This window comes from Hippocampus bargibanti, linkage group LG18 (genome assembly GCF_051943395.1).
Source record: "Hippocampus bargibanti isolate YZ-2025 linkage group LG18, ASM5194339v1, whole genome shotgun sequence".
NCBI lineage: Eukaryota > Metazoa > Chordata > Actinopteri > Syngnathiformes > Syngnathidae > Hippocampus > Hippocampus bargibanti.
Genome location: NC_142751.1, coordinates 29,876 through 55,417, shown reverse-complemented (window position 1 = coordinate 55,417; position 25,542 = coordinate 29,876). Strand labels below are relative to the sequence as shown.

General features: G+C 45.3%; 2 protein-coding genes across 4 annotated transcripts; both read left to right on the top strand.

Annotated features, from left to right (window-relative positions):
- The first annotated feature begins 1,090 nt into the window (after positions 1-1,090).
- Positions 1,091-15,536, top strand: LOC148884117 (3-hydroxy-3-methylglutaryl-coenzyme A reductase-like). Of its 2 annotated transcripts, XM_089019858.1 has the most exons (21): positions 1,091-1,211; positions 2,254-2,421; positions 2,507-2,618; positions 2,717-2,804; positions 3,874-3,958; positions 4,041-4,146; positions 4,210-4,316; positions 5,216-5,335; positions 5,403-5,536; positions 6,942-7,062; positions 7,096-7,144; positions 8,293-8,378; positions 8,456-8,650; positions 8,720-8,878; positions 9,142-9,299; positions 9,411-9,516; positions 9,755-9,925; positions 10,194-10,334; positions 10,645-10,803; positions 13,001-13,155; positions 15,079-15,536. In XM_089019858.1, the coding sequence occupies exons 2-21, from the start codon at positions 2,257-2,259 to the stop codon at positions 15,128-15,130; spliced, it is 2,469 nt and encodes an 822-aa protein (XP_088875984.1). In that variant the 5' UTR covers positions 1,091-1,211; positions 2,254-2,256; the 3' UTR covers positions 15,131-15,536. The 2 variants fall into 2 exon arrangements, with proteins under 2 accessions (XP_088875984.1, XP_088875983.1); XM_089019857.1 differs by having other exon boundaries at positions 6,942-7,144.
- A 148-nt stretch (positions 15,537-15,684) lies between these two features.
- On the top strand, positions 15,685-24,322 carry LOC148884116 (uncharacterized). Of its 2 annotated transcripts, XM_089019860.1 has the most exons (4): positions 15,685-17,344; positions 18,119-18,543; positions 20,941-21,728; positions 21,814-21,947. In XM_089019860.1, exons 2-4 carry the CDS (start codon positions 18,165-18,167, stop codon positions 21,820-21,822), a joined length of 1,176 nt encoding a protein of 391 aa, XP_088875986.1. In that variant the 5' UTR covers positions 15,685-17,344; positions 18,119-18,164; the 3' UTR covers positions 21,823-21,947. The 2 variants fall into 2 exon arrangements, with proteins under 2 accessions (XP_088875986.1, XP_088875985.1); XM_089019859.1 differs by having other exon boundaries at positions 20,941-24,322.
- The last annotated feature ends 1,220 nt before the right edge of the window (positions 24,323-25,542 follow it).

Sequence of the window (25,542 nt, the reverse complement as noted above, 5' to 3'; positions counted from 1 at the left end):
CAAAGCGGGGCTGTGAAGATGCTGCCCATTACAGGCGCAAAGAAGCACAATGGCCCCTTTGGTGTCCAGCGATGACAGTCGAATGGCAGCGACATTCCTCCCATTCAAAAAGAGTACTGGCATATTCATGCTGCCGAAAAGGCGCAACCGCTCAGCACAGTCTTCTCCTTGATGAATGTCGTGGTCAAAAATGCTGAAAAACAATCGGTATCCGTTCCACACGACGCCCAACAACACAAAGTGACAAAAAAAAAAAAAACACAAAACAAGACAAAAACAACCAAAAAAAGCAAGGCTCATGAGAGCACTTGCTGAGTCTGCCTACTCGGGTGCCATCTTGGACTTGCTTCACAAACCATTTCACTAAAGTAACAAAAAATGAGGAACATTAGAGTACATTCGAGGCACAACTCATATTAGCGGCTTTGGAGAGAAAGTCAGACTGAGATGGTTTGGACATGTCCAGGGGAGAGAGAGCGACTATATCGGGAGAAGGATGCTGAGCCTTGAACTGCCAGGCAGGAGACCGAGAGGAAGACCGAAGAGGAGGTTTATGGATGTGGTCAAAGAGGACATGAAGGTAGCTGGTGTGAGAGAAGAGGATGCACAAAACCGGGATAGATGGAGGACATTGATTCGCTGGGGCGACCCCTGAGAGGAAAAGCCGAAAGGAAAAGAAGAAGAACAAAAAATAAACAACACTTCGTCGCTTTGATTCCAGTGCAATATTTCCACTCCGCACAAAAGATTTACACTCGTGGTGGTTTCGTTAAGGTGCACGACTGTGGCCCACGTCAATTTATGAGATGACGTTTCAGGTCCTCACCGCTTGCAATGCGGCCAAAGAATGTTGTAACAGCGACATCTAGTGGGCACAGCGTGTAGCACGGCTGATGTCGAGGAACGTCGATATTCATAATATAGACTATTATGTACTCCTTCTTCAGTTTTGGCTGAGTGTTCAATTTTCAAACAGACTATTTTATTTAGGCGGTTTTATTATGTTCATCTTACATTTCTGTTTTCAAGTTACGACACCGGCTCCACCCCTTTTAACCCCATACCAAGTGACGTATGGGTGCGTTGCGTAATCACTTCCGGGTTACTGTCTCCGTAGCTCCTCACCCTTACTGACGCCAACGGACGACGACGTGGACGTCGGATCATTATGATGGAAACAACTCACTGAGGATCAGAAAACGTGCTCACGAGTGCGTATGTTTTAACTGTCTTCTTTCGAGGGATCGTTGGCACCCGCGTACCGATCAAATCACTTTTTTTTCCGGCGAGGACGACGTCACCAATGTAGGCGTGACGGACGGCTGCTAATGCTAACGCTAGGTCGCTAGCTGTATCATTCATGTTCTCGCCGTGTGTTCTTGTTGACGCCACAAATGTTTTCAAATTTACTGGCCTTCTGTATGAAACGGTGTTTCGGTCTATACACTTATATGGAATCGACATGTTAGCTGTTCGTCGAACGTTGGCTCGCCTCTTTTGTAATTTGACGATAGAAGTAGCTAGCCTCACTCTGCCGAATGATTGTTCGGACGGGAGTTAGGTGTGAACACTACAGTTATGACACTTAAATTGAAGGGATTCGAATCTGCGTCTGAGTAAAAACGTACACAACTCAAAAGCACCGTTTCGCTCCCAAACTCACTTGACCGTCCACAAGATGGCAACACATTACAAAGTCAGCTTTATTGTCAAATATGCTAATATGCATGACATACAGCACAGATTAAATCTATGAATCTATGTCCTCTCAGACCTAGCGTGCAAGGCACTTATAACGTGGCCCAAAAGACATACAATTGACAACAGACAATGCATGTAATTTCTGAATAAATTGAGGTAGTGTTAATGTAAAGTGAGGTAGTGACGTATGTCAAGTGTGGTAGTGTCGTATATAAAGTGATTTAATGTAGTCTCTTTGCAATTTTGCACAACCCTGTGGAACAGCATCCCGTTCTCGTCATCGTAGCTCCAACTCTGCACTGGCGTGAACCACTGTCACCGATCTCTATAACCCCCACCACCAGACACTTTTGAGGCACTCAAGGGCAAACGCTTCACTGATTTTCTGCGCCAACATATCGTATTTTATTCTACCACTCATCACTTTAGCTCTGCTTGATACGCAATACTTTTCTTTTTCAGTCAATTTTGATAGAAAAGTCCACCGTGGACGCAATCAGTGAGCCGTGACTGGCACAACGCCTCTCGCCGTTGACGTCCTTGTTTCCACAGAGCATGTTGGCGAGGCTGTTCCGCCTCCACGGCCTGCTGGTGGCCGCCCACCCGTGGGAGGTGATCATCGGCACCCTGGCGCTCACTGTCTGCCTCATGTCCATGAACGGATTGGCCGCCAGCAGCCACGCGTGCAGCTGGAACCACTGTCCCAAAGTGGAGCACCAGGTGAAACTTTTTCGATGCTCTCTCTTCAGGCCCGGGCTTTGTTTCGGAGGGCCCGAAACCTGATGATACGGCTTCTTCTTTTCAGCCGACCCACAGCAGTGACACCATCATCCTGACCGTGACGCGCTGCGTGGCTCTCATTTACATCTACTTCCAGTTCAGGAACCTCCGCCAGCTGGGCTCCAAGTACATTCTCGGTTGGTATCGCGGCATCCCTGAAGACGTTTGCACTGCCATTCAAGCTTACTGACTTTTTTTTACCCTTTTTTCTCCCTTTTTTTGTGGGGGAGCATAGGTATTGCCGGCTTGTTTACATTATTCTCCAGTTTCATTTTCAGCTCGGTCGTCATCCACTTCTTTGGCAGAGAGCTGACAGGCCTCAAGTAAGTGGTCCCCATTGATCGCACAGGTTCTCGTCCGCCCCAGAAAATGTAGCATGCTGAAAAAGTTGATTTAGATGATTCTATCTGAAAACTCATTGGGTAAAAATCACTCTCTTTGAGAATGTAAATACGTATTGTGAAAATGTTATGCGAGGCCTTAGTTTCAGCGAGGGCATCTGCCGAGATGCAGATCTCATTTTCTGACGGGACTTGGTACCAGCTCGCAGCTTCAAAGCTTTCTGTACCTGTTGTCGGGACCGTGGTATTGCTGTTTTTGACTGGCCGACAAACAGGCCTGACCATCACCCCATCGCAAATCGATGGGGTATTGTGAAAAAGAAGAGGCCATTTGCCAGTGCCAGCAACGTGCCAGAGCCGCGGGCCTCTCTGGGAGCAACTGGAGCTGTAATTGTAATTTTATTTATTGCATTCTATTTGTGATTGTGTTGTATTTATTATAGTACCTATGCTTGTCTGTGACTGTAAAGTGCCTTTGAGAGCTTTGAAAGGCGCTTAAAATGTAATGTATTGCAGTAAAGTCTCGTTATATCGATATTCAAAGGAGTCCGAAAAAATATCGATAACACCGGGACTATCGATATATCCGACCCTGTTTGCATGTAATTTTCTCCATGCGTGCATAGAAATAGTATCGATATAACCGGGACTATCGATATATCCGATATCGATATAACGAGACTTTACTGTATTATGATTATGATTATACTCGTGCGGTGCCACACGCCTTTCCATAGTGTTTGGGGCTCCTGTTTAGGCAACAGGAGCCCCAACTCATCTTGCGTGCTGGACATGTATAAACTTTTCAGTTGGCCACATTTTGATGAGTCCTGAAATTGAACTATTTGATTTCAAATGGACATTTTTGTGTCTAGGTATGTATGTATTTCTTTGAATGAGATATAATGAATGTATGAATGACACAAGTTTCACTTGTATAGTATAAACTGAAGTTTGACATAGTATTTGAAGACATACTACAAGTGAAGTGGGGACTCCCCATTCTCCTCAAGACTATTTGCTTCCAACGCGGTGCTCTTCCTCCCCCCAGTGAAGCGCTACCTTTCTTCCTCCTTCTCATCGACCTGTCCAAAGCCTGCACGCTGGCCAAATTTGCCCTCAGCAGCAACTCTCAGGTGAACGTGGCAACTGTTAGGCGGGGAGCCTGAACGCCGCTGGGCTCACGGCGTTTGTGGTTGCGTGCGTGTCTCGCCCTAGGACGAGGTGAGGGACAACATCTCCCAGGGCATGGCCATCTTGGGCCCCACCTTCACGCTGGATGCTCTGGTGGAGTGTCTGGTCATCGGGATCGGCACCGTGTCGGGTAGGACCCGCCGCCGACCCCCATAAGTAGTTAAGATCCCCGACTGGAATCCATCTCGTCCAGGTGTGCCGCAACTGGAGATCATGTGCTGTTTCGGCTGTGTTTCGGTGCTGGCCAACTACTTTGTCTTCATGACTTTCTTCCCTGCTTGCGTCTCGCTGGTCCTTGAGGTGAGCTGGTTGAAAATGACCGCCAGGATGTCTGCGCGCAGAAAAACCTAGCCCGTGGCTGGAAAGTGTCCTTGAGAGTTTTTAAATGTGCTTACAAATGAAATGGATGATTAGAGTAGATGAGAGCAGATTGTCTCTCGCACCAAGGAGAGACCATTTGCGACTACGGAGTTTGGGTGCTTCGAGGTTAGTTTCATCACAATTTGTTGAGCACTTTCTGGCACAAATGGAAGCAGGGCTCGCATCCTCTCCTCCCCACGCTCACCCCCCCCCCCCCCTGGAAAAAAAACAAAAACAGGTACTCTGTAATTGACGAAAGGTCAAAGGCCCTTGTGTGCACAGTTAAGTCATGTTCAAAGGTAGTTAAATGTTGACTTGCATTTCATTGATCCGCTTAAAAATGTTGAAGCCTCGTCTGTTTTATTTGCTGAAATGTCCAAGGGCACTCTTGTAGGAGACAAGTAAAACACCCACAAGCATATTTGGAAGCCAATGGCTACCAGTAACTTCCTATTTCCATCCATGTCGTATCTGGTCCCAAACCTTCTTTGATCCAAATTGAAACTTCAACACAAGCGTGGAAAATCCAAATTTGATGGGTGTCCAAAGTTATTTTTTCCGGTTTTTAAACTCTGCACTTGAGCCAGTTTTTGTTCTTTTTATCATTCTTCACATCCCACCCACCCACCTTACACTTTTGTTTTCCCGCTAAATAGGATTGTTTTCTTCCCAATATTTTGCAGCCAGTTGAGAATTCCCTGCGCGTGGCGACGTAGTACTTTGATTGTACAGTGGAATCGTAATTCCCTGGCAGTCGGTCACCTTCTCAGGAACTCTCCACATGCCTTGTCGGAAGTCTTTGCTGTTTTATGTTGCCGTTTTCCCTCTGCCATGTGCAGTTGTCGATGGAAAGCCACCAGGGTCGTCCCATCTGGCAGCTGAGCCATTTTGCCCGCGTTCTGGCCGAAGAAGAGCACAACAAGCCCAATCCTGTGACGCAGAGGGTCAAGCTCATCATGGTGAGTTGTGGTAGCGGGAGGGACTTTGTCCGCGCACGCTGCGACGTCATCACGTGTGTCTTTAAAGTCGCTGGGGCTCGCTCTGGTCCATGCTCACGCGCGACTGGCGGCCGAGCATCCGGCCCACAACCGGACGGAGATGGGCTCCGCGGACAGGACGCTGGAGCGCGACTCCTCCATGCGGCCGCTGCAGCTGAATGGGTATGAGAGAAAAAAAAAAAAAAAGTCCGATCAACAGTAAGATTGTCGTCTTTTTCTGTCATTGTTTTTTTTTTTCTTCCTCAATTGGCAACATCAAATGTAAAAAAAACAAGTACAGTGGTTTGCGAACCCCTTGGCTTACGAACGTTAAATTGATGAAAATTTTACCTTGGCATATGAACTATTTTCCGGGATACTCACGGAGCTGCCACAATGAGTGATGTCGTTCGCGAAAGGGCCCGTTCTCCTAACAAGAAAATTCCAGCCGACTGTTTTTGTTCTCTATTCCCCGCCCCCAGTCTTTGGTTAAAGCAACGTGATTGGTCAAGAACGCAGCAGTGAGGGTGTGGGGGTTACAGACAGAGAGCGAGGCCGTTCTCCAAAAAAGAAAATGGCAGCCACCTTTTTTTGTCCTCTATTCCCCGCCCCCAGTCTTTGGTTAAAGCCACGTGATTGGTCAAGAATGCAGCAGTGAGGGGAGGTGGTTTAAACATTAAAGAGACAGGCAGATGACAGTGAGAGTTTTAACTTTGATAGTTCAAAGGCAGAGTGTAGACTGCAAGGTTAAAATATCCCATCAATCAGGCTCCACAAATAACCCGCATAAACCACCTGTACACTTGATGCAAAAAGCTACCAACCCAGCTAAACAGAACACGATTGATGAGGAACTAGGTAAAATTATCGCAGAGAAAGCACCTACAAGGGATCGTTCCTCAAGATGGTGAAAGTAGAAGGCTACGTTCCTCATCAAGTGTTTAATGCTGAGGAAACCGGCCACTCCATTCCATCAAGCCATCAACGACCATCACAAAGGTAAATAAAATGACTTTATTATACAGTACGGTTTATTTCTCTAATTATAATACCATAGCACATTTATTATACATAAAACAAAGTATATTTTATGTAGTTTTAAGGCTTAGAAAATTAGAAAGTAGAAAATTGTTTCATGGGCACCCGGGAACGGATTATTCTCATTTTAATTGTTTCCTATGGGAAATTAATTTTTGGGATACACACTTTTTGCCTTACACACTCTGTCTGGGAACCAATTAAGTTCGTAAGCCAAGGTATCACTGTACGCCCCCCCCGCCCCCTTCAATTTTAGGCTCGTGTCTAATTTGCCAAACGGCCCACTGGACTGAATTTGGCTTTCTTATTTCATGGGTCACACACACATCAATTCTGATGCCTTCGCCCACAAGCCGGCATGGGAACCATGAACCAAATTCGAGTTCTCCCCTCATAGACATTGGCCGCATTTTCTGTTTGAAACATATCATCGGTTATTTGCAGGGAAATACACCCTTTTGGCTGCTTTTGTGCTCTTGGGACCAAAAAAACGACATTTCTTTATTTGGTGGTGCACATGGGTCCAAATCCCGCCGCTGGCGTTCCTCAGGGTGGACATGGAGCAGGTGATCACGCTGGGGCTGGCCCTGCTGCTTGCCGTCAAGTACGTCTTGTTTGAGCAGAGTGAGACCGAGTCATCGCTACCCATCAAGAATGCCGCAGGCGACTCGCCTGCGGCCCACGGCTATCGCGGCTTGGACTCGGCCAATCGCGGCGCGGCCGCGCACTCCAAACGTTTGTGCAAGGAGGACGGTAAATAATTGAATCTATTCCAGAAATTACTTATTTCACAGGAATTGGATTACTGAATGTGCAATGATTTATGTTAATTAGCCCAATGATGATGTCACAATTAGGCATGGTTCGGAAACGCCTCACTACCATTTTGACAAATTTGTAAACATGGCATTCAGCATTTAGTGTGAATATTTCTTGACTTATATATCTCTCTATCCAGCTAGCTATCGCGCTAGGTATCTATTTGCTATCTATTTGCAAACTAGCTCCCTGGCTGCCTATCTAGCTAGCTATCTATTAGCTATGTAGCTATCTGGCTGGCTAGCCATCTAGCTGGCTAGCTATTAGTTTTCTATTGCCTAGCTAGCTAGCTAGCTTTCTATCTATTTGAGTTACTTTTGGGTAGAGTGAATGCTGGCGCATGTGGCTGCTGATGCTCACCCATAGAAAAACTCATCCTGTGACTGTAAAGTGACCTTGAGAGTTTTGAAAGGCGCTTAGAAATTAAATGTACAGTGATACCTTGGCTTACGAACTTAATTGGTTCCCGTACAGAGTGTGTAAGGCGAAAAGTGTGTATCCAAACAAATAATTTTTCCATGGGAAACCATTAAAAAGAGAATAATCCGTTACTAGTTCCCATAAAACATAATTTTCTACTTTCTAATTTTCTAAGGCTTAAAGGACACCCGCCATCACTTTTTTGTTTCCTAACTGACATCAGAAAAACGTTTTATAGCATGTAAAATACCCAAAACACGCAGGCTGATATTTTTAGTCAAATGCAAAACACCAATAAAAATGACTTAAAGTGTCCAAAATCTGCAAAAAATTGAGCTGCGAATTGGGCATTTTCAGAAAGTCCCGCCCCCAGTTCGTGATGTCATGCCAAGACGTCTTGCATTGCTCGAGAATCAAAACAATGGCTTCAGGTTCGGAGAAGATGCTTTATTGTTACGCATCCAGTTAAGAATATGATTCAAATAGTTCTGAAGAGGAAAGTATAAATGTTTGCAATTGATTAAAGAAGGTTTTCCGGGTCATTTTGAGTGATCAAGACTGATGTGTAGCGTCACAGAAAATTTGCTGCTGTGAAATGTCAATTTCTCCAGTGTGCGGCTAATAAAGGCTAATCTCATCCTATTTTGTGACGTCATCCACAGCGGAGACCACCTCGCCCGATGGCTCCAAATCTGGCGCTTGTCCACGCACGTTGGAGGAATGTCTGGACATCCTGGCCAATCCGCAGGTGAGCTCCGACCCGACTCCGGCAAGGTTTAGTTGGGGGCTGGGGTGTCCGACCGCGACGGCTTGGCATCTTTCCAGCAAGGGTCCCGCTGCCTCAGCGACGGCGAGGTGATCAACCTTGTGGCGTCGCGTCACATCCTCAACTATAAACTGGACGCCGTGCTGGAGACCCCCGAAAGGGGTGTGGCCATCAGAAGGGAGATGTTGTCTTGCAGACTCCCGTTTCCTGCCGCCTTGTCGTCACTTCCGTACAAAAACTACGATTATGCCAAGGTGAGGCGACCTTCACCCTCCCGCCTTTGTTTGGAACGGACTCGGTCTTGACGCATTCCCGTTTGGCAGGTGATGGGCATGTGCTGCGAGAACGTCATCGGCTATATGCCGGTGCCGGTGGGTGTGGCCGGCCCGCTGCCCCTGGACGACAAGCAGTTTTACGTTCCCATGGCGACCACCGAGGGCTGCCTGGTGGCGAGCACCAACCGGGGCTGCCGGGCTCTTTCTGTAAGTGCTGCTCCGTGTCACGCGGCGACCTTTTTCAAACTCGTGAAAGAAAAAGCACAGGGAGAAAAAAAGTTGGCCAGTCCGTCAAAAAGGTTTGCAATGAAGAAACTCTAGAGTACAAACTAGTAGAAATACAGAAACGCAACAAATAAAACATCACAAATTTTGTTTCTCCCCAAGTCGATGAAAACGATAACAAATTCAAGTCAACTTGCAATATTTGAATGCTCTTGTCATTTTCATCTTGGGTTGGGTTGTCTCAGCTGAGCGGGGGCTGTCGCAGCAGGGTGCTCTCTGACCGCATGACTCGGGGTCCCGCCGTGAGACTGCCCTCGGCCTGCCGCGCCGCCGAGGTCAAGGCGTGGCTGGAGAGCGAGGAGGGTTTGGCCGTCATGAAAGACGCCTTTGACCAGACCAGCAGGTGCCATGACGGACGTTGCGCCCGAGCCGCTCATTGTTGCGTCGTCAAGCCTGCCGCCAGGCTGTTGACCACGTTTTTTTGTTTGTTTTTTGTTTCTTTCGTTTCAACCAGATTTGCCCGGCTGGAGAAACTGTTGGTTGGCTTAGCGGGGAGGAACCTCTACATCCGCTTTGAGGCGCACACCGGAGACGCTATGGGCATGAACATGCTCACCAAGGTAGCTTCCCACGTTCATCGATAAACTAAGTGCGATTCTCTTTGCCTTCCGTCTAGTTTCAAGCAAAATTATCACTGGGAATTGATGCATTTATTTTTTGGGTTATTTATTTCTCTATTTGTATGTGTAAGATTCTATTGAGACTTCTTTGTTACAGTTACACCTCTTTTGGCCTAAATATAGAAATGAATTTGGCAAAAATGCATTTCCTTGATGGAGCTCATGATGATGTTTGCAGGGCTGCGAGAAGGCCCTGCAACGACTGCGGCAGCAGCATGCCGACGTGGAGGTCCTGTCTGTCAGCGGGAACTTTTGCACCGACAAGAAGTCGGCCGCTATCAACTGGATCCTGGGGCGCGGCAAGTGCGCTGTTTGCGAGGCCACCGTCCCTGCCAAGGTGGTCCGCGAGGTAGCAAAGCATAAAGACATCCTAAATCACGCGTCATCTGAAGAATTGAAAGAATTTTTTTCCCAAGTTTCTTGTATTTTGCTGAGTCCGATTTTCTCGTTATAACCCCCCCCCCCCCCCCCCCCATAAAAATATTTTAAACTATATTTTGACAAAATATGTTTAGGGGTTCACAAAATGTGTATTTTTTTTACTCAGATTTTGAAAGTAAGGGACACTGGGATCTTGGCATTGAAGTGATTTTAGTATTTGTCTTTTGTTAAACGAGGTGCTGAAGAGCAACGCAGCTGCACTGGTTGAGCTCAACATTAGCAAGAATCTGGTGGGTTCAGCGATGGCGGGCTGCGTTGGCGGCTTCAACGCACATGCCGCCAACATCGTGGCCGCCATCTTCATCGCCTGCGGCCAAGTGAGTGCGCAATGAAGTTATTTGAGCCATTTTCTAGCTTGCCATCTAGTTTTATTCCTAAAGAAGATGGCGATGAAGACTTTCTTGGAATTGTATCCTGCCAAATGGCAGGAAAACAGAAAACACAGAAAAAAATGACAAAACCGACTCCCGATCCCGTCCGTCATGGTAATGGATGTCCGTGGTATGGCTTTTATGTGTAGAGTGAAGTGAGTTTGAAGGTGACGGTGGCACACGATTCGTCACTGTCAATGAAAAATGAAGCGGAGGGCTTCAGGTTGGTTCACAACAGATGCTGTGTTGTGGGCAGGACCCCGCGCAGACTGTCAGCAGCGCCAACTGCGTCACGCAGATGGAAGTGGCTGGCTCCGATGGTGAGGACCTCTACATCAGCTGCACCATGCCCTCCATCGAGCTGGGGACTGTCGGCGGGGGCACCAACCTGCCGGCGCAGCAGTCCTGTCTGCAGGTAACAAATAAAGACAGGAAACCACGTTGGTCATTGTCATTAAGCGAGGGGGGAAAAAAATCACATTTCCAGGAAGAAAGTTTCTTTTTTTTTTTTAACTAAACGTTGTTTTTGTTTTTTTTGTGGCAGGGATCGGGAATCTATGGCTCACAAGCCATATATGGCTCTTTTGATGATTGCATCTGGCTCGCAGATAAAACAAAATACATATTGTCGCTTTTTCGAGGTTCATTTCCCTATTAGGCTGCAGTTAGCTGAAAGCGCAATTTGATTGGATGACACTGACCAAGGTTGGCTGAAAGCGCAATTTGATTGGATGATAATGACTTAGGTGCCGTTGATGTCTAAACAGGTGTACGCCCCCTTTTGAATAAGAGACGGTTAAAAAAGACGATTCAGGTTTCGCCGAAGGATTTGCCTTTGTTGAGAGAAAACGCTCTGCTAATTTGCAATGAAACAATATCATCAATGAAACAGTCGAATGCGAGTGTTTTTGACAAGCCCCATGCGAGTGTTAGCATCAGTATACTCTGCGAGAGACAGCAGAAAGCAAGGGCGCAAGCTAATAAGCAGTGTGCAGGCTAACGAGCAGTAACTTTGCCTATAGACCTGGCAAGTTGACTTTCATTCCAATTGTTTGGCTGGATTTTTATCAATCAGGAGGAGCAGAAAACCATTCATATTAATGGTAAGTATTATAACAAAGTTATTTTAAATAATACATGCTGACATTTTATTGAAATCACATACACAGGTAACGATGAGAAGGTTTCTTCAGCCGTCATCTGTACAAAAGTGAAGGTTTCGGACGTTTCGCCTCCTATCCAAGAGGCTTCGTCAGCGAACTAAAGTCTGACTGGTCGTATCGGCCCCATTTATATATCCCTAATGTCCAGACATGGTGGCGCCGGACACAGCTATGATAGGTCCCTACTCTCAGGTTGGGGGGGGGGGGGGCAGGGGACCCCTCCCTGTGGCCCCGCTGATTGTTCCTACATTCCTGACTAACGACTGGCCTATTACCCCCACTCCCCCCGGTATCACCTCATCAGCATAACGACCCTCATCAGCATTGCGAAAGTTGCCTAACCTGTTTTGCCTAAGCAGGCTATTGTATGAACGATCCAAATTGAACCTCACCCCACCAGACCGGTTTAATGAAGGATTTTGTTGTTTTATAAGAATCGCTTCTTTTACCCCCCTTTCAAACCATCTATGTTCTTTCGCTAAGATTTTAACCTCATTGTCGTCAAATGAGTGGTTGCTAGCTTTTAGGTGCAAATGTACTGCCGATTTGGCAGACGCCGAAGGAAAAAAAGTCTCAAAGAGGTGGTGGCGGCGTGGGCCGACACGGCGTTCTCGTCGCGCCGACGGCCGACTCGCTTCGGCTTTCGCCCTGGACGCCCTTGGGGGAACCCTCGACCCGAGCGCCGACGCCCACCCGCCTCTGTGTACTGGACATTCCCTCCCCCGCCGATGTCATTGTGACAGATAGCAAAACAGCATCACGCGCTGGGTGGCCAAAACTGTCATACGCGTTTGTGAATAAACAGTTATTTTGTATCCTCAGTTTCAATATTCTCTGTTAAAATAAATGAGGCATGCTGAATGTTGAGCGGATCTGGCAACGCAGCCACAACGCTACATATGGTCCTTTGACAGCAATAAAAAAATAGTTCTTATCCAATGCTGAGAGAAGCATTTGCTCTCTGCTCAAAGCTAATAAACATCCTACTTGTTCAATCTAAACAAGAAGGGCCATCTCAAGTCTTTATTCTACCAAATGCATCGCACACACGCTGCAGATTTCAACAGTGTTGCTGGGCTGCAACCGTAGCAGTCCCAGCCGTATAATTAAAAAAAAAAGGTGTCTGGCGGTCGTGGTCGTAACTCGCACCGGTCGTAAATCGGATGTTACCTGTACATATATATATGTGCGTGTGTGCGTGTGTGTGTGTGTGTGTGTGTGTGTGTGTGTGTGTGTGTGTGCGTGGCTCTCACTGAAAAACATTCCTAAATATTTAGCTTGTATGGCTCTCTTAGTCAAAAAGGTTCCCGACTCCTAGCAAAAGGATATCAAATCACCTTGACAGCAAAGAAACCACATTTCTTCTTGATGATGAAAAGTAATCACCCCGTGACTTCTTCATTTTAACAAGTGTTTTCCTTTTTTTTTTTTTTTAATGTTTGTGGGTAGATGCTTGGAGTCCAAGGCACCAGGCCAGACCAGCCAGGCGAGAACGCCCGGCAGCTGGCCCGCGTGGTCTGTGCTACCGTCCTGGCTGGAGAACTCTCCCTCATGGCAGCTTTGGAAGCGGGACAACTCGTCAGGAGTCACATGACCCACAACAGGTGCGGCCAAACACTTGCCCGTTGCTTTTGACAAGAAGAGACGAGAAACAAATAACTCCCATGGCATCCATCCATCCATTTTCCAGACCGCTTTATCCTCATTAGGGTCGCGGGGGTGCCCATCCCAGCCGTCTTCGGGCACGAGGCGGGGAACAACCTGAATTGGTTGCCAGCCAATCGCAGGGCACACGGAGACAAACAACTAGTCACACTCGCACTCACACCTAGGTACAATTTAGAGTGTTCAATCAGCCTGTCACACATTTTTTTTGAATGTGGGAGGAAACCGGAGGACCCGGAGAAAACCCACACGCGCCCGGGAGAACATGGAAACTCCACACAGGGAGGCCGGACCGGGTCTTGAACTCACAACCTCTGCACTGCGAAACCGGCCGCCCTCTGTCATGGCATTTTCCCCCTTCCATAAGGAGAACTCGACCCCTGCCCACACACACACACACACACACACACACACACACACACACACATTTCTTCTTTTCCTTTGGGCTTTTCCCTTCAAGGGGTCGCCACAGCAAATCAGTGTCCTCCACCTTTAGAGGTTTGTTTTGGCCAAGCTTTTACGTCGGATGCCCTTCCTGACACAACCCTATTTATCCGGGCTTGGGACCGGCACAAGATGACATCTGTCCCTTTGTGGATACAGAACAAGCAACTCGCTGAGTAAAAGGCTCCCAAACGCAAAATGGTCATCGGCACAGCAACATTCAAAAAAGCAAAAACTATACTCACCATTTAATAATAATAGTAATAATAATATTAAAATACATTTCATTTATAAGCGCCTTTCCATACTCTCAAGGACACTTTACAGTCACAGAATTTTTTTTTTCCTGCGGGTGAGCAGTGGCAGCCACACGCGCCAGCGTTCACTCAACCCGGAAGTAACAAAGTAAAAAAACTAACAAATAATATGACACCACAGAGAGTCATTCATTCTTCAGCACTTTCTGTACCCTCTTTGTGACATGAAGCTGTTCTTGATGAAAGAGGAGAGGATCAAAGTATCCTTTTCAGCAATGGATCAGGGACGAAATGATTAGTGCAGGGGTGGCCAACCAGTCAGAGATGAGGAGCCATTTTTTTCATATAAAAAAAATAAAAAATAAAAGAGCCGCACACACATGCGCAGACCCGCGCGCACACACATGACCATGCACATACATGACTATGCACACACGGACATTGCATGCACGACGAGCAGCAGCCAGAGTGCCCGAACATAAATAAAACCTAAAAACACAAACACACAAATGTTTTTTTTTCTCCCCAATATCCTCCTCCCACTGTCCGCAGTCCACTTGGGACCAATCTGCTGGCTCTTGGTCGATTGCAATGGACTTAGCATTTACCACTTAGCACAGATTTCTGCGCACGAGTGGTGATCCAGTCATCTGATGTTGTTAATCAAGTTGTTGATTGTTGATGTTAATCAAGTAGCGGGACTGATGATAGGCTGATGCGGTTCGTTCTGGATATTCAGAAACGTTTGAACGGAAGCGCCATCAGCGAGGCGTTTTGGTTGTCGTCTGAAAGCCCGGGAGCCGCATTGAAACAGCCAAAGAGCCACATGCGGCTCACAAGCCTAGGGTTGGCCACCCCTGTGCTCGTGGATGACAGCCAAAAAGAATCAGAGTCATCTTTATTGCCAAGTATGTCGAGCACGCAAGGAATTTGTTTCCGGCAGCTCTAGAAAAAGCAATGTCTGTCTGCTGCCGACTCAGGTCCAATTTTGGGGAATTAAAGGTGGGTGTCACGCTTATTAAAAAAAGATGGTATTATTTAATTGAATAATAAAAGTGCTTTTTTTCAAAGAAGCAAATCTGGTTAGAAAGAAAATGTTTGAACCTTTGACGTCTTGTCATGAATGTTGATGCCAGGCCGTGGTTGGCTTTTTTGTTTCAGGTCAAAATCCAACTTAGCCGCCATGTCCTCACCTTCTGAGGACGCCTCATGACACTTGCTGAGGCCGTTTTCCTGTGGAAGACGTATGCCGACGCCGTGAACACCTGTGATACTTCTGTCGACAAATGCTTTTGTGCGTGAGCAATGCTCACCTCAACTCTGGGAATGCGATATCCTCCAATCAAGAGACTCGCCAAAGAGGCTGCTGTTTTTGGACACAACGAGAGAAGCGACTGACTGTCTCAACCGTATGGATTACGTGGCGATCCTGGAATAGTGGTCTTCGCGTGGGTGTTTTTGGAATGCGGCGTGTGGACAACGTGCACTCGCCGCACAAGAACCCCTTGACCTCTGCACAGTGAGGCCGACCGACGTGCTTACCAGTTGGCCACCATGTTCTCACACGTGAGATTTTATTGCATAAAATGTCTGTACATTATAAACCTGGCAAGGCCTGAGACACGATCAGTTTCTCCCACAAAATTCCAAAGACTGTTAACTGTCCTTCCCCTCTTGGAAATTTAAAGTATTAATCTTCTTCTTTTCCTTTGGGCTTTTCCCTTGACGGGGTCGCCACAGCAAATCAGTCTCCTCCATCTTTAGAGGTTTGATCTGCATGTTTTTTTTGGCCAAGCTTTTACGTCGGATGCCCTTCCTGACACAACCCTCTGTATTTTTCCGGGCTTGGGACCGGCACAAGAAGACTTATGAAATTTCAAGTAATAATAATAATACGTTTTATTTCAAGCGCCTCTCAAAGCTCTCAAGGACACTTTACAGTCACAGACAAGGATAGATAAAGTAATAAATAAAATACAATTATAAACAGAAAGGAGAGATAGAGCTACACAGAAAATGCCATTTGAAATAGGTGGGATTGAGATGGGATTTGAAGGTGGCAAGAGAATCAGTATTACGAATGTTGCGAGGAAGTGAGTTCCAGAGTTTGGGGGCAGAGCAGCTAAAAGCTTTGTCCCCCATCGTCTGAGATGGGAAGGGGGGTGGGCACACGGAGGCGGAGGGAGGAACAAGATCTGAGGGAACGGGAGGGAATAGAAATTTGAAGAAGGTCAGAAATGTATGGGAGGGCAAGGTTACAGATAGCTTGAAATGTATAAAGTAGAATTTTACAGTTTATTCGAAATTTGACCGGGAGCCAGTGGAGCTCATGGAGGACAGGGGTGATGTGGTGAAAGGATGAGGTTCTGGTGATGATCCGAGCTGAAGAATTCTGGACGAGTTGACGTTTGTGGAGAAGTTTCTGAGGGACACCAAGGAGAAGTGAATTGCAATAGTCAATCCAGGAGGTGACAAGACGATGAACAAAGATAGCAGTGGTGTGAGGGGTGAGAGACGGGCGAAGACGATTGATATTGCGTAGGTGGAAATACGCAGATCGAGGACTGATCAAAAATAGCCAATAAAAAACAAATGAGGATAATGAATAGCTGAACAAGAAGACATCCACTAAAGGCATCCAACAACCTGACGCAACGTCAAATAAATAACATCTTTTGTGTACCATCAGACCAAGGTCCAATTGAAAGCGTAACAGAGGACCTGTGTCAGGTGCTCTTTTAGCCAGCCAGCACGGTGTTATTTGCATCCAAGATCAAATAAGAACCGCCTCAGACAAAATGGGGAGGTGGTTTTTGTATTGCCCGACTTTACGGAAGCGGCACTCACAAAGTGCTCAGATGAAACTCGCCACCGAAGGCGCTGCTCAGCCCTTCCACGTTGGAAAAGGAGAGAGGCTAGGAAGCAGATGCACTGTATGTCATTCTGTGTTCAACGCCGGGGTGAGTCCAAAATATCACGTCATTTACGAAAAGTCAACTGCACTCGTATGTGCATTCTGTAAACAACTTCGTGCACACTCCACGTTGGAGGAATCAACTGTGATTTCACATTTACTCATGCGTGCTTTGAAAATTCGTGGGTGAAGGTTTGCGAAATTTGCACCATTAGCCGACGGTTAGCGTTTTTTTTTGCCACATACGTTTGGATTATTATCCCTCATTCTCCAGAAAATATCATTTGACTTGGTATAATTGCTCTATTTCCGAAAAGCCTCTCGTTTGTTGACACGTGTTTTAGTTGTACGGGTCAAATTTGTCCAAGTGAACTTGCCGTATATTGTGCGTCGCGCTTGGATTGTCGCTGACGTCCTTTATTTGTGACACCCAAGTCCCCCGAACGCCTAACCATTCTCCCTGAATGCGCGCAGAGCATTAAAAAGTCAACACAGTCGTCTTTGATTGGAACGGTACGTTCATGAATGACATGCTTGCTTCTCACGAACCTCGTTTGGGTGCTCGGAGCTTTTCGACTTCATTCTAGCTCTTCTTATTTTAGCTTCTTTTAGTTGAGCTTTTCTATCCGGCCGTTAACAAAGGAGACTCGTATGTTTGTTTGCTTTTCAACACCCCGTTCTTAACAAAACTAAGCGTAAGGTGAAAAGCGTTGTGATTGATTATCGTATTAAAATGCTCACAAGAAAGTAAGGTACGATGGGGCATTTGGCCGAACAGAAGAAGAGAACAATCACCCGGAGGTTTGTTCACTCTTTTTTTCCCTTTTGTTCCCTCCAGTCGATCTTCAAACGTATTCACGCCTTCATTGTCGCCCAAATTCTCATTTGGGAACCGCATGACACTCATGACTTGTGTCAACATCCAAAGATGTTTCCCGTATGTCGTTGCGCGGGGCCGGTTTCAGCAGGGTTGGTTTCGAAGGCTATTAAAATGGAATAGCTTTGAGGTATTAAATGGGCTGGATGGAAAATGCATGCAAATGTGTTCCTTTTTTTGCCTCTTCCTAGCCGGTTTGCTGAACGTCGTTCATCAATAAATTGCTATTCCACAAAAGTGATATTAATCATAAACTCTGTTTAGACAAGCCGAGTCACAGAATATATCAGCAAGATAATTAGGACTCTACGTATGATCGGAATCTAAATTTGATCATAATCATGATGGTCCATCTCAGCCGCTTTACCTAACTGTTTGTTTTTTTTCTTCTTGTGTCCTGCGGACGCCAGTGAAAAATACCTTCATCCTGACCAGCAACAGCCACAGCCCCATGACATGAAAGAGGAGCGGGACTTTGAGCTTATTCAAGTTAAAGGTGAGGAGAATCCGCAGCATTCGGCGACGCTGCGCCACCTCGACACAAATCAAGCGGAGCAGCAGCATCCACCTTGCGTTCAAGGGGAGGAGGATTTCACAGAGTTACCAGTGACTGATGTCCACTTGAAGACTGAAGATGAAGGTCAATATGGGGAGGAGAACGAAGGCTTGGAGCCTCCAAACAACGCCTCCAGAAAACAATTACTAACCGAAGGTGATGGACACAAAAGAGGATTGCATGCATACGGCCTCTTTCCTCCGAATTCAGATTGTGACGACTCAGTGTCACACGCTTGTCACAGTGGTGATGAAAACGAGGAAGATGGTCATGACGAAGGTGATGTGACACGTCACACTGACAACAAACTCGGGAAATGTTCTTAGTGTGGGAACACTTTGGCCCTTGACGCACATTTGAAAACACACATGCTACGCTACAGCAGGAGAGAAAAAAAAACCTTTTACCTGCCCCCACTGCGGCCATTCGTTCTCCCACATGGCAATTGTAAAAATGAAATGCACACGAGAAAAATGTTTTGTCTGCTCGGTTTACGGTAAAACATCTCCTCAAAAGGACGTCAAATTTCACACTTCCGGGTAGAGTGAACGCTGGCGCGAATGGCTACCGCTGCTCACCCGCACACAAAAAATCCCATAACTGTAAAGTGTCCTTGAGAGTTTTGAAAGGCGCTAAGAAATGTGTTATTATTATAATTGGATTGGATTTGCCTTTATTAGTCTCTCAGTAGAGAAATTGACATTTCACAGCAGCAAAGGAATGAAAGTAGAAAAACATGAGCTGCTGGATAGGCTGCCACTCTCGCGGCGCCGTCTTGAAGTCAAAAGAGCAAAAAAAAAAAACCTAAATGACAAATAATATGACAACACAAAGACGCATAGAATCATTCCTTCTTAAGCACTTTCTGTACTCTCTTTGTCACATGAAGCAGTTCCAGATGAAAGAGGAGAGGATCAATGTGTGTTTTCACTAGTGGATCAGGGACATCATGGTAGAATGTACACGTCGACTACAAGCTAAATGTTGAAAGCAAACATGCAGCTGTAGCATCCATATTGATGAGAAATCTTTTGCTTGATCCATTTGTGTTCACAGATTCTTTTTGCAAAGTCTTAATGTGATCCCGAACAAAAGTCACACTTTTAAGCAGAGGTAGTCAAAACGATTTATGTGGTGACCCGATCAGTTTTCACGATTAATATGAAATGAAATGCTATTCGTTCGACACCCTCTCTACTCCACCCAGTCCCAGACTGACATGTATACATATTGACATATTTGTGGCTATGGCTTTGTAAATAAGGAATGCAGCATTGTGTTATATCAAACATAAGAACAGAACGTCAAGAAGTCAATGGCTGAAAGCGGATTTTGCTCACATGCGAGTGGATTGAGCTACCTTGATGAACCTTTTTTTCCACGTCAATCAGAGGCGTATCTAAAGCTCAGTCTCGCGGCGGGACAGCTTTGTTGATCAATCATTTCATACACAAGGCAGAGGTAATGTGCTGCAACATTTAATGAATAGCATCTGAATACAAAATAATCACAATAATATTGCATTTCATTTCTAAGCGCCTTTCAAAACTCTCAAGGTCACTTTACAGTCACGGGATTCTTTTTTTCTGTGGGTGAGCAAAGGTAGCCACACGCGCCAGCGTTCACTTACCCCCGAAGTAACTTAAATAGATAGCAAGCTAGCTAGCTAGTGAATATATAGCGAATAGCTAGGGAATCGATAGCGATTGTCTTGTGAATAGATAGCTATTAGCTAGCAAATAGATAGCAACGGTCTCAGGCAATAGAATAGGTTGAAAAAAATACACAATACACAACATACACCTATCTATTCGTTAGCGATTCGCTAGCGAATAGATAGCAAATAGCTAGCCATTAGCTAGCGAATAGATAGCTATTAGCTAGCGAATAGCTATTAACTAGCGAATAGATAGCTTTTAGTACTTGAGACGTGAAACAAAATGGCAGACCAAACAATGAACACCCCTAAAGATCGTGTAAAGAAAACACCAGAATAATAATCATAATCCATTTCATTTCATTTCTTGGCACCTTTCAAAACTCAAGGACACCTGACAGTCCTGTCCCCCCCGCCCTTGTTTGTCGGGGGTGAAAGGACACAGACAGTTGGCGACGGCCGAGGCGAACACAAGAACAAATGATCTTTAAACAAACAAATGTCTTTAAAGTGTCACAAAGAGGGTACAGCAAGTGCTGAAGAATGAAGGATACTCTGTGTTGTCATATTATTTGTTATTTAGTTTTTTGGTCTTTTGACTTTGTTTTATGTCGACATTAGTAAGAAATATTGTGCTCAAAAAAGTCAATTCACTTTGTCTTTTCTGTAATACCGTACAATAGCTATCTAGCTATTAGTTATCTAGTTGCTTGCTAGCTAGCTGTCTATCTATTTGTCTTACTATTCTATCAGTTACTTCCGGGCTGAGTGAACGCTGGCGCGTGTGGCTGCCGTTATTCACCCATACAAAAAAATAATCCTGTCACTTTAAAGTGACCTTGAGAGTTTTGAAAGGCGCTTAAAAATGACATGTATTATTATTATTAAAAGCGAATAATCTTGTATTTCCATGCTGAAAAACGAAATACAAACGTACTTCAAAAATAGTTTTAGAAAATATCTCAAATACCCAACACCTGAAATGACTAAACCACCTGCATTTGTCTTGTGTCGTGCAGACGCCAGTGAAAAATATCTTGCTCCTGAGCCACAGGAGCCAGAGTTAAGTGACATGAAGGAGGAGGAGGAGGCGTTGAAGGCCCTTGATGTTAAAATGGAGGCGCAGCCGCAGCCTCTGTACATTAAAGAGGAGGAGGAAGATTTCACAGAGTTGGCAGTGACCGGTGTCCATTTGAAGACTGAAGATGAAGATCCACATGGGGGTGAGAAAAAAGAGACGCAGCCTCCAGGCAGCAGCTCAAGTCAAGCCATGAAAACAAAAGGTGATGGCGAACACCGTGGAGCACCACATGCAAACAGCCTGTTCGCACCACTGTCAGATGGTGACGACATGGAGTCAGACTCTCCTGACACTGATGACGATGATGAGCTGTCGGAAGGTGATACGACACGTCGCGCTGACGGCAAACCCTGGAAATGTTCTCAGTGCGGGAAGAATTTTGTCTACAAGTCTCTTTGGAAAATGCACATGATTGTCCACACTGGAGAAAAACCCTTTCCGTGCTCAGTTTGCGGTCGGAAATTCTCTCAAAAGGGAAGCTTAAGACGACACACAATTACGCACACAGGGAAGAAATCTTTTGCCTGCTCGGTGTGCGGTCAAAAATTCTCTCAAAAAGGAAGCTTAAGAAGACACACCATCATACATACAGGAGAAAAAGCCTTTGCCTGCTCAGTGTGTGGCCTAAAATTCTCTTATCGACACACTTTGGCCAATCACACAAGAATGCACACTGGGGAGAAAGCGTTTGCCTGCTCTGTGTGTGACCGAAGATTCTTTCAAAAGGTACACCTTATATCGCACACGAGGACACACACAGGAGAGAAACCTTTTGCGTGTGCCTTCTGTGACCTCCGATTCTCTTTCAAAGGAAATATGAGAATTCACACGAGAATACACACAGGAGAGAAACCTTTTTCTTGTTCAGTATGCGGTCAAAGGTTCTCCGAAAGCCGCGTTTTGACAACACACATGAGAACCCACACCGGGGAGAAACCATTTGCCTGCTTGGATTGCGGCCGAAGCTTCACCACAAAGGCCAACTTAAAAACGCACACAAGAACGCACACGGGCGAGAAACCCTTTGCCTGCCAGGTTTGCGGCCAAAGGTTCTGCGAGAGACGCACTTTGACCACGCACACGAGAACGCACACTGGCGAGAGACCTTTTGCGTGCTCGCTGTGTGGAAAAAGATTTTCTTCACGAAGGTACTTCCAAGCACACACAAGAACACACACTGGTGAGAAACCCTTTGCCTGCTCTGTCTGCGGTCACCGATTTGCTCACCAAGGCAACTTAAACCGTCACACGAAAGGGCACAGTGGAGAGAAGCCATATACTTGCTCAGTGTGCGGCAAAGGATTCCCTCGAAAAGAGACATTTAGGGCGCACTCAAAAACTCACACTGGCTGTTCTGTATGTGGTCAAAGTTTCTCTCGTAAGGATCAGGTGAAAAGACACATTTGTGCTGGTGAGCGCAGCCGAGATCAGTGAAGCTTGGAATGAAAATTGGCATTTGCAGTGTCAGAAACTCATGACAAAAAGTTACCGGACAGACACATGGCAGACAACTCTGAAAAGTTACCTGCCCCACCTTTCCCAACTTGAAACACAATAAGACGACTAATCGCAAAAAATAAAATAAAATAATGTTGTAAAGTATTAAGGATTTTTATTATAAAGGATGTACTTAACACAAATTCTCCCTTGCTTAATTTATCGTAAATATCCCTTTCTGATGATTTTGCTCCAGTTGTCGTTTGTCCGCATGTTTCACAATGCAGTTTGCGTTGTCTGCTACAAGCCACGTGAACTCCTCTTTCCATGATGCTTTTAATAATATAAATCATACATTTAATTTCTAAACTTTACAGTCACGGGATAATGTACATTTATTTTGTAGCGTCATAAATGTTGTTAGCTTCTTTTGAATCTTCTGGGGCTGAGGTTCTGTGCATCTACTTTGGAAAATACGCAAATGCATGACCTTATAACGCTCGGGTGAGTCCGGAAGCACGAATCAGGCTTCTGATTGGCTGCCTTGCCGAATATGCAAATTGCCAAATGAACCGAAATTCCAAAGGTTCCAAACCAACCGAATATTTCAAAATCGGAATAATTCCGATTTTGATCGTTCAAACCTTTGCTTTATTTAATAAAGCAAACGTTTGATTTGAAAAAAATATTTTGTTCTTGTTTTTTTTGTTTTTTTTTTCTTCCAAAAAAGTTGTCGGCCACCCCGGCGAAGATGTTTTGTAAGTTGTACGCCCAACATAAAAGTTGCACGCCCCGGATGTCCGGCAGACGTTATTTCAGACACTGGCATTTGTCTTGAAAATTGATTTCACTGACACTGATTTGAAAGGTCACAAACCTTTTGTCTTTTACCTACTTGCGTTCTCTGTATCTTCTTCTTGTGGGCAAGCGTTGATAATTAGCACCCGCTCTAAACCGCCCAAGACCGCGTCTAATTTCTCTCACGTTTTGATGACGTCTATGTTGAAGAAGTACATGATTGATTGACAGACCTTTGAGGTTTTTTTCTGATAAGTGTCACTACGATCATGAATAAAATACTGTTTCCCAGACTGTGAAATCAGTGTCCTCCATCTTTAGAGGTTTGATCCGCATGTTTGTTTTGGCCAAGCTTTTACGTCGGATGCCCTTCCTGACACAACCCTCTGTATTTATCCGGGCACAAGAAGAGTTATGTCCCTTTGTGGCTACAGAACAAGCAACTCGCTCAGTAAAAGGCTCCCGAACACAAAATGGTCATCGGCACAGCAACATTCAAAAAAGCAAAAACTATGCTCACCATTACGTCTGTGTAAGCTCTCAGTCGTACAGGAGTGGTCCATCGATGAAAAGCTTTCTTCAGCCGTCATCTGTACTTCTTTGAAGGTGTCGGACGTTTCGCTTCTTCTCCAAGAAACTTCGTCAGCAAACAAGTCTTATTGGTAGTTTAGGCCCTATATATATATCCCCACTGTCCAGACATGGCGGTGCCGGACTCTGCTCTGATAGGTCCCTGCTCTCAGGTTGGGCGGAGCAGAGGACTACTCCCTGCAGCTCCACTGATTGTTCCTATTGTCTGACTAACGAATGGCCTGATTGCCCCACTTCGACCGGTATCACCTCATCAGTATTACTAATCCTATGTTGCCAAAGCAGGCTATTGTACGAACGATCCAAATGGAACCTCACCCCACTAAACCGGTTTAATGAATGATTTAGTTGTTTTATGAAAATCACTTTTACTCCCCTTTCAAACCATCTATGTTCTTTCGCTAAGATTTTAACCTCATTGTCGTCAAATGAGTGGTTGCTAGCTTTTAGGTGCACATGTACTGCCGATTGAGGCCCACTAGTATTATCCTCTGCGAAGTGCTGCTCTTTACAATTTTCATTCTTACAATGTATTGAATAAACTACCTTATTTTGTTTTTCATTTGGCAGCCTATCTTTTGGATGCACTAATTTTTGCCTTAAAGTGTTTATCGGTTTGAAATAAGTAGGAATTTTGTGTTGCCAAAGGACTCTGTAGTTTTTCAGAAACTCCTGCAATGTAAGGTACTGCTACTACTCTCCTTTTTGTATCTTCAGAATTTTTGGTTTCATTCCCTATTCTTTCTTTCTGATATTTGTTAAATGACCACTGAGGGTACCCACTGTTTGTGAGTGCTCTCCTGATATGTTTTGACTCCTTTTCTCTACCTTCAACGCTTGTTGGTATTAGTTTAGCCCTATGCTGGAGGGTTCTGATAACTCCTAGTTTGTGTTGTAAAGGGTGGTTAGAATCGAAAAGTAAGTATTGGTCAGTGTGCGTAGCCTTCCTAAAGACTTCTGTTTTTAGTGCTCTGTCCTCTTTTATAATTACTTTACAATTACGAAGGATACGATCTGCGAAGGATTGAATTTCTTGTTTTTTAAATATGACAAAAGTATCGTCCACATAGCTAAACCAGTGTCTAGGTTTTGTCCCCAGGAAGGATGTGAGGGCCTGTTTCTCCATCTCTTCCATGTACAGATTAGCCACTATGGGTGAAACTGGTGAGCCCATAGCACAACCATGAATTTGTTTGTAAAATGTCTCCCTGGGAAATACGTAGTAATAAGGCAGATTTCCAATAATTGGCAAATGTGGTCCGGTTTAAGTTTGGTTCTTTCATGCAGAGAAACGTCCGCCAGCAGTCTCATCCTCACCACTGAGACTGCTGCTGGGGTTGGGACAGATGTAAAGAGAGAAGTCACATCGTAAGATGCCAATGTTTCCTCAGGTTCCAATATGAGGTCTTTAATCCTCTCCACAAACCCTGTGGTGTTCTCTACGTGATATTCTGTGTTACCAACCAACGGAGCTAAGATAGTTTTTAAATATTTGGCTACATTGTATGTAGATGAGTCAATGCTACAAACAATGGGTCTGAGGGGGAACCCTTCATTCTGTATTTTTGGCACGTCATAGATGCATGGCGTGGCCTCCCCTGAGTATAATCTAAAATACATCTGTTTGTCTATAATCATGAGGAACAGAAAACTATATACTCACCATTTGATGACAATGCTCTGATCTTACCGTGAAATGGGCATCTTTCCCTAC